A 9430-nucleotide genomic window follows, 5' to 3' on the forward strand; every position below is an offset into this window, starting at 1 on the left:
TTGTTTCTTTCAGGATTATCATTGGTGGTGGCGATCGTTCTTGACGAGCAGCTTTACGGCAGTTTATCTCTTTATCTATGCAGTTCATTACTTCTTCTCTAAACTCCAGATAACAGGAACCGCTAGCACCATTTTATACTTCGGTTACACAATGATCATGGTCTTGATTTTTTTCCTTTTCACAGGTAAGTACATTGTTTGAACTAAAATGAATGCAGAGTTTTCTGGTTTTGAAATGAGAAGTATTAGGTGAAATTTAGACTATCTGAAACATTAAATACAATTTAAGACTCTTTAGGCAGTGTTATTTTTATGGTTTGACACCACGCATCACTGGAAGATACTTTTTAAAGTTCTTTTTCCTAGCTTGAAATTACGTTTGTTTATAGTGTAATTAATTTTCCTTTTTTGCATATTATATTAGCGGTGAGTTCAAACTATTATATTTTCAAAGTGTCGTTCTTGTTCACTTCAATGTCAGGGGTGTTTAAGTTGATTCTGGATTGCATAATTGGTTCTAGAAGCTCTGTAGTGAGAGCTATTGAACTCTGCATAGGCAGAAGAAAAGGTGTTTCAGCTTTCACTATTGGCAAGAGAAGCAGGGTGATGCTGGGGAAGAAAGGCGAATGTTGAAAACAGAGTTCTAGTGCTGTTAGAGGCGCTCTTACCTGCTCGTTAAGCACCACTTCTTCATGGCAGGAATGTACCGTAACTGGAGGAACCTATTTGAAATGCGGCTTTCCATTCTGAGTAGTCCAGCTTCTCTGATGTTACTCATACAGAATAAATGTCTTCTGCAGAGTTACTCTAATGTTCATAATCACTTGGCTCAACCTATAATTTCGAGGTTGATTTGATGTGAAATCCCTGCGACATTTACCATGTGTTGGATGAAATTACGAGCTCTTTGAAGGGTACTGGCTCTTAAAAATACCCAGGAGCGTTTTATATTGGTGTTCATCATACTGCTGCTGTTGTGTATGTGGTTTTAACACGTGAAGTCAGGTATCTTATGTATCATTCTGCTTAGCCTCATGAAGCACTGCCGTGGATAGAACTGGAGAAAATGCCACTTCATATATGATTGGTTGTTCATAAAACGAACCTTTACTCCTAAGATGTGTAGCAGAGGATGTCTCTGTGGATGGCTTGATGGTTCAGATAGTGACTTCTTAGTATCTTCTGCCTGATGGTTGAAACCTGCAGTAATTACTTTGTGTTGGCTTTACGAAGTGCATCGCTTCAATCCCCTGATGCAGTTAGAAAAAGAGTGGCTAAAGTAAGTAATGAAAGTAAGTCTTAGCATCAGGTTTCAGATTTGTCAGTGCAGTGGTGAGAAGGACCTCTGTCGTCTTTATTGCCTCTAATACTGGTTGGTGTGAGGCAAAAAAAATGGTTCATAATAAAACACAGAAGAAAATCACTGTATGTGTTTGAAGAAAGCAATTACTCTGTAGAAATTATATTTAATAATGTTAACTGGCACTTATTGCTAGATTTTTGTTGTTTGTTATTTAGACCCGTGTCTCTTAAAAAGTCAAAAAAAGTTTTAAAGAAGTGGGAGGGGAAAAAAGTGGACGATTTAATTCTCCAAATTTTTAATTATTAGAAGGTAAACGTCGAAGTTCACATATTGCAGTTAAACACCTGCTTAAATCCTTGCAAAACAGATGTCCTCTAAAAAAACCAAACTATAGGCTAAAATGTTTTAATTGCTTTTAAACTAAAGTGATATGTTAATATGTGTCTGGGGTTTAGCATAGGTTAGTTGCTATTCTGCCAATTTCAATTTCGCTTACAAGATGCAAATTGGTGGAATTAAAAATATCCCTTTCATATATAAAACGATAATTGAAATTGTCATGGCTGCTGCTGAAACGGTATTAAAAGCTTCAGATGTGCTGATCCTGGAGTTCTTGATGTGGAGCCCAGCGAGGCCCCAAAAGTACAGTCATAAACTGTGCTGCTGTTACTTCTGCAGTGTCTTTTTCTTAATAGAACCACAATAGTGATGGCTGATCTGCTTTTGTATTTCATGAGGAAAGCACTTACGTGGTCCTTTTTTTTTTTTTTTTCACATTCAATAGAATAGCGGGTCCCTAGAAGGGTAGTGGGTATAATAGGTGTATAGGATGCGTCTAAGAAATCCTTGCTAATGTAAAATGACATGAGAAATTTATTTCTTACATTTAGTTTGATTTTGGGAATGAAATATAAGCTATTCCGTATAGATAACACAAGCACTAGACACCTAATTTTGCTTTGTTTTGTAGAATATTCCTTAATAGCACTGACTCTGAAAAATAAGGATTCAGTCCTTCACAAGTTTATGGACACGAGGGGATTTGCTAATGTAACTTTACACACTGGTTGCATTAGTATTGTTCTTCCTGTGTGTATGGTCCCAAAACAGGACCTTCATCTGTTCCACTTAAGTTAGCACTCGGTATTTTGGTTTTCTCTGTTCTTGCCTATTAGTTCTCAGTAACTGTGACAGAAAGGGCAGTGTTAATAGCGCCTGCGTGGCGGTGTGTTGTGTGACTGTGGACGTGACAAAAGCGATCATAATGAATAGGTAAATAGGAACTGAATGCTCGTATGGCAACGACAATAACCTAACCTGACCGGTGGCATCTAACAATTAATGTGCTCACCCAAACAAGAGAGTCGTATTTGAAGGTACAAAGTGCAGCTAATCGTTCAGGAAATAGTAAGCGTGGCTGCATGGGAACAGCTACATCATTACATGCAGTTTATGCTAGGAGACGGAAACATGCCGAACGTAGTCAAAGCGTGTTGCTTTACGGTGACCTCTATTTTGAACATCATTTCCGCTCATGAGTTAATGCCATTTTCAAAACTGAGTTTTGATCTTCTGGGTAGATTGTGTTTAGAATTTGAGATTCTGAAGCACCCACCACTGTGCGGTGATTGAAACCAGTATGATACAGAGAGCTTTTAAGGTACATAAGAAGTATCAGCCAAGTGCAGAGTGCTTTTCTATTTGCTTTCTTACACTCAGTTCGTGCTTTGAATTATTTTTTCTTCATTAAACAATAAAGCTAGGAGAAATTAATAGAGTAGAACAGTCTGCTTAATGTATTTTGGCATTATTCTGTGCAGTAATCTGTTCTTAATTTTTGATTCAAACTAGTTTACGAATAACTTTCTCTTACCCAGTTAAATGTGAGCTTTCTGTGTCTGAGATCTTCTTTCTGAGCGTAAGAAAAGTGTTGCTGAGCGGTAGCGTATATATGGCAGACCAGAGTATTCAGTGCTATGTGAACTGGGGGACAAAAAGATCAAAAACCCGCAGAGGTGTCAGTGTCTCCCTAGTAAGTATAAATGGATGTATTGGACCTGTTTTGCCTCTTGGCTAGAGGAATGACTTGAGACAACCTCACAATTGAGTTCTTGACTTGTAAATAGCTCCTGCAGAAATGTTCATCCTCCCTAGGATGACGTACAGTGGGCTGCAGGGCACCGGGATGGTATCGGTTTCCTAGGCTAGAAGGGGTTACTTAGGCAGAATCTTAAAATGTGAAGGTCACCCACCTGCGGAAAAATAAAGGTCTACCTGCAAAAGTAAGTTCTTAAATGTATGTGATTCAGGTGCTCTTTTCATTTCATCAAAGCTGGGGAGTGGTTAGGATTGGTTAAAGTAAACATCAGCCAGGAAACTGATTTGTAATATTAGATTGAAACAAACAAACAGGTTTTAACGGGCTCCTTGGAGGAACTGGTGTCAGGCTTAGTGTCCTTGTGTGGTGGTGTTCAGTAGAGATCTGCGTATGAAAGCTGTAAAAACCTTACAGTGGAGAGGAGTTTAGACCAATCAGAAAATAATTTTAGAGGTCTTGGCTCTTTCAACTAGTGTGAGGTTTGTTTGTTTGTTTGGGGGTTTGGAGATTTTTGTTGATTTGGGGGGTTTTTTGGGTGGGGGATGTGGTCTGGTTTTTTTTAAGTACTGACTTGGAATTTAAGGGCTTTAAGAAAAACACCTGTGGGTACCTGTCTCCTGTCGTGTTTTGCTGATGTCTGTTAGTGAAGCAGTAAGCTGAAGAGGTACGCCCCTTGCTGATAGTGCTTCAGAACTTCCCTTTCAGTTTGAATGTGTTTTGAAAGAAACTACTAGAAGCAAGATCCTAGGGTGGCATTATCTGAAGCTGACCTAAATAGCCCTACTACTCTAATGAGAGGCATGCTTTAATTAAGGATAATTCTAATTTTGGTGCAAGCTGTGCTCAGAAAAATGCTCAGGATTGAAGAGCTGAGTGTGCTTTGCAAGAAAATAAATTTCAAGCTATGCTACTCGAGGTGGCAAGATTGTATTTTAACTAGTGCAACTAATACTGGCACTTGGACTGGGCAGAGCTGCAGGTGTAGGAAACTGGTCATACACTTTTTTGTGTTTTAAGATTGGCCTTGGTCACAGCAGTTAAAAGGGGAAGCTGAGAACCTGTTATACTGGTCAGCACTAGCCTAAAGATCCAGTGTGGTGATGCTTTTCTGTATAAAGTGCTAAAATTTAGAACAAGTGGCAAACTTGTGAAACAGACTAAAATGTAGAAAACATTCTAGCTAGAATTTTTAACATGCCAAACTAGTTCAGAGTTCTTCTTCCTCAATCATTTGCAGATCCCTTTCTGATTGGGGTATTCACTCCTGTATAGAAAACTGGAAGCTTTTTGACTGAGTGAGCTTTAGTGGACCTCTTAGTGGTTCATGGGATCACAAGCACCCACAAAAAAAGCACACACAAAAAAATGTTGAGCTGCGGTGCCATAAGCAGTCCTGTAGGTGAAGCAGCTGTACGACTTAAAGCAGCTTGTAAATAATGTTTCCTTAACTTACATTCATTTCTGACTATTAATAACCAATTTTGTAATATCGACCTGAGCTGTGCTGACCTGAGCTTTTGGAAGTTCCTACTCTAAGTATTTGGCCCATGTTACTTAAATGAAAGTACTAGCAATGTCGGGGTGATTTGCTGTGGTTAATTCTCATTTCTAAATCTGCAGTTGAATTCTTGAGGTAGATTTTCAACCTAGTTGTGATTCTGCCAGCACCTTTAAACCATTCTGATCTTTGAGCGTCAGCTTTCCTGTTTAGGAGAGGTACTTTCGAGGTCCTTAGTTTAATGCTCTCTTAGAAGTTTCTGGTCCATAGAGCTATCCACATCTGGAGTTTGTTCATGGGAGGGAAGAAGAAATTACAGTCCTGGCAAGCTCCGATTATCGGTGTGGAGGTAACAAGAGGAGGGCTTTCTGCTGCCCAGGGAAGGTGCTGACGCCGTAGCGCTGAGCTTGGTGATGAGTCAAGCTCTCTCTCCTGAGCTTGTAAATTCATGGTTCAGCACTGGTGTCTGACAGACATCGCCACTTCCTGCTTGTGTTAGGAAACAAACCCTTACTCTAGTGCCACTACTCTGGCAAAATTTCTGATAAAATTTACAAAAGGAGCAGGGGGTACTTTGATTTGCTAAACAGACTTATTTTAGGAGGGAAGTTGAAAATCAATGTTACCGAAATCTGTAAAAATCTGTTTATAGATGAAATGCTTGTTCGCAGTGTGTAGTCCTCAGATTCTGCTGTGAACAAGTCTGTGTTTTATAGAAAGCTGGTGTATCAGAAGGATTCAGAACATCAAGATGGAAGGAAAATTCTGTGGATTTAGAGTGTGTTCCCATATTAAGTTATGGCGTGCTCAGAAAACTGTGTGAAAAATTTCATTCTTGTGTCAAAGATTTTTACATTTTTATTATGATATTAGAATTCTGTTCTAGAACAGCAGATAAAATTTTAAGGTATCTCTTAAACATTTGGAAGAAACATTGCTTTCAAAGCCATAAAAAAACTTGAAGTGGACTGTGTTATAAAAACAACTCGAAGGCAGATGCTGAGAGCAGTTTTTAGGAAGAAAAAAAAACATGAGCAAGGCTTAGAGTAACAATGCTGATAATGGAGTATTGGACACAGTAGGAAGGAGTGAGAATTGACCATAAACTGCAAAGACTTAGCAATGTCAAGCCTACAGAGAAATTAGATTCCTTGGTTGGTGTCTGATCTCCGATCAACAGCAGTAAATCTGCTGTCTCCAACTGTGTCAGAGGATGGTAACCGCAGGCTTGGAGGGAACGGGTAATCTGTGGTGTGTAATAGTAGGCTGTCAAGAAGCCTTTAGCTGCAAATATACATGATAGCGCAAAGAATACAGGAATTGGCGTATAGGTACTAAGCGTCCAGAGACAGGTTCCTCACTTATCAAATGTGGTCTGAAAGAGAGAAACTTAATGAATGTGGGAAAGACAAGTGCTTAATAAAGAACCTCCTGCTTAGTAAACCAGTCACAATGAAATAGCGAAAGAAGTTGGAGCTGGACTGCGTGAACATGGGCTGTACAAACAGCAAAGGATGATGTAAAACTGGAGGAGCCGAGTGCGTCATCTTGCAAGTGCCTGTAGTGTAACTGGTCAGTGCTGTCACGGCGCTGGCATGGTGCTGCGTTTTGGAGAGTGAATTCAGCTGAATCGAAGACCTTCCCTTTTGTTGGCTGGTAAGGCTTAAGCCTGGTAGTGTATGCCTAGCTAAAAGCATGAGGAACATTGCATCGCTTCCCTTAGAGGCTTAAGAGTTAATCATATGGCACTCAGTGTCGCCTTGCATACTGAGGTCTTAAAGGAATGGAAAAATAAATGTGATGAGCGAAGTCTTTGGAGTTGCCCCATAATAGTGACTGCGGGGTGCAAAGTATAGACTTGTTCTTCAGCTTAAAAATAAAAAATTGGTACAGACTAATCTCATTCGGTGTCATCTTCTGCCTCCATCATTTTAGTCTGTGCTTTACTAACTCGAGCCACAGGACTTGACATGTGGCCTGAAGTCCCTCCAGAAGGTAGTTGTGGGGTTTTTTTTCTCCTACTGTTGGGTTGGATGACTAAAGAACTGGATTGGTAAGACACCAAGGAAGGCTGCAGCAAACCAGACCACAGGTCTGCTTCCCAGGCAGGCTAACACCAGTACTCCCAGGAAGGAGAACAGGGCAAGCATGGAATGGGCACTTTCTCTCAGCCTCCCTTCAGCTGTGGCTCTTGAGATGGCGTCTCTGTAATTAGTAGCCTGTGGATTTCTTTGTTCATTAACTTGTTCAGTGTGGTTTCATTATCTGTAGTGACTTGTGACAAGAAGATCAGCAGCTCGAGTACACATTACAGGAAATCACGTGTTTTGATTTGTGTCACTGTTAGTTTCATTTGATGCTTGCGCCAGTGCTCAGAGCGTTGCTTTAGCAAAAGGAAGTAGCAGGATATACAGAGTAAGACGTTCCCTGTCCTTGAGTATAGGCAGGGCATGATGAACAGAAAGTCGGGCCAGGTCTTGTTTTGTGTCATCATTCACAGGTGGCTGTGAACTATCGAGGAGCTAAAAAAACCCAGGTAGGTGTTGACTTTGGGCATACAAAAGTCGTTTTCTTCAAGGGCACTGTGTGCCTGCTTGTGGGGATGGTGGCGTCACCTTCGCTGGTTTTAGTGAACGTCAGGCAGCCTGGTGCTACGAGTCATCTTTGATCTAAGTCAGTGACTTGGCCTAGGGATGACTGTGGTGTTCAGTTTAACAAGTGCTGTTATTTGGGATAGTTAGCTGGATTACAAACGTATATTCTGTCCTGCTGGGAAGTGCTTGTTAGGTTTTTCTCTCTCTCAGAGCGAACTGGAAGATAAACTAACCATTTCCCTTTCTCATTTTAGGGACTATTGGATTTTTTGCCTGCTTCTGGTTTGTAAGTAAGATTTACAGTGTTGTGAAAGTGGACTGAAAAGCTTCAAAGTGTCTTTTGAACATATCTCCCTTCTGTTTGATAATTTTTACCGTGTATTAAAAAACATCTTCTGTAATTAGTCTAATTTGTAAAAGCTGAAGCATAAAATACAGATTTTTATGGACAGAAATGGCACCATTGGAAAAATGTTTACAGCAGTATACTCATGGAATATGTTCATTCTAATAATTGTAAAAATTATATCCAAAATTTGATTTAGGACAAAAATCCTGTGAACTAGTTTATTTGAAAAATGAGTGCGTTATACAGTCCTCCAGCGGCAATTCCTTGTGATTTTTTTCTTTCAGTTACCATTTTATACCATGAAAGCATAGGACTGTCAAGTAAATCTATGTAAAATGTGAATTTTTTTAACTTAACTATGATTGTACATATTATCCTGCACCTTCTTTACAACTAGCTATCTCCTTACAAATGTACATGCATTTAGTGTAATGTAGACTTTATTAAGAATACCGACACTGGGTTTTGTTCAAATAAAGCTGCACAACTCTGGCTGGCTCATTTCCTTTCTCGTTGGTTTGGCCTTCCTCGCTTGGACACAGATGACGTTAGAGTGACCAGTTTTTGGCGTCTCAGCGTTACGTTGTTTTTGAGCAGTCTGGCTGTGGCTTTGGCTGCAGGACGTCTGTGCAGGCAGAGGGACCGGTAGGTCACTTGAATTCGTGGCTGTCGGATCATCAGGGCCTTCCAAAGCTGCCGCTGCATTTCCTGTGCCTCAGCTGTGCACTTGCTCTAACTTTCCCTGAAATATTTTTTGCTGGGCAAACTAGTACTTTCTATCAAAGAAGGAAAAGGTTTTCGCTCTTCTGGCCCTCCAAGACACACATCTCGTAATTCTTCATCCTGTGGAGAATGTGCCGCTTGTTGGGAAGTTTAGCTGTGAATCTAGTGGGCTTGGGGCTGGGTGAAGCCTTTCTTTGTGCTCTCCAGAGCTTGAGCGTAACTGCTGGATTACATGAGCTGCAGTATCTCAACAGCCTCTTTGGTTACAAGATTGAAGGTAGTCTTTCAGGAACGTGAAGGCTTTAAAGGGGCTCCCCAAAATCTGGAATTGCACTTGAAGCTGAGGAGAGAGTCACTGCAGACGCGTTTCAATGGTCTGTGTTACTGACCCTGTGGGGGATGAATAAGGGGATGTTCACTCAGATTAATGGGTGAAATACTCAAAGCTTATTAACTGGCATATGGAAACATTCATTGCTGGAAGCTGCTTTCCAAGGTCTAAGCCTGCACTTTAACAGGACCCAGAATGACTCCATATCTTTTTGTAGTCCTACAAATACCAAGTAATTACATCCTTTCCAAAGTGTAATCTTTGGTATGAGGATTTCACATCTCACCTCCGCATGTAGTTGTTTCTTCCAGGTTACTTAAGCGTGGGACAGATACCTGCCTCAGCTGGGATGAGAACCAGGCTGTGTCTTTCAGCAGCGCCTGAGGCTTTAAACAACAAGTGCCAAGCATTAGTGCACCAGGAGAAGCTGCCTGCAATAAAGATGGTTTCAAGTGAGGTTCAACTGTGCTCCTGAGGAGAACTCAGCCTTGCAAATGTTTTCCCCTCCTGCTGCCAAAACCTCTGTTTCCTTTC

At 40.6% G+C, this 9430-nt stretch overlaps 1 protein-coding gene across 1 annotated transcript in view; it reads left to right on the forward strand.

Annotated features, from left to right (window-relative positions):
* Positions 1–8332, forward strand: part of LOC104497029 (transmembrane 9 superfamily member 2-like) — a 26086-nt gene extending 17754 nt beyond the window's left edge. The window contains exons 11-12 of the mRNA XM_010140239.1: positions 14–185; positions 7748–8332. Of these exons, the coding sequence (XP_010138541.1) occupies positions 14–185; positions 7748–7815 (240 nt within the window). The 3' untranslated portion in view covers positions 7816–8332. The remainder of the gene's footprint in view (positions 1–13; positions 186–7747) is intronic.
* Positions 8333–9430: the final 1098 nt, after the last annotated feature.

Source organism: Buceros rhinoceros, unplaced genomic scaffold (assembly GCF_000710305.1).
Source record: "Buceros rhinoceros silvestris isolate BGI_N320 unplaced genomic scaffold, ASM71030v1 scaffold16777, whole genome shotgun sequence".
Classification (NCBI taxonomy): domain Eukaryota; kingdom Metazoa; phylum Chordata; class Aves; order Bucerotiformes; family Bucerotidae; genus Buceros; species Buceros rhinoceros.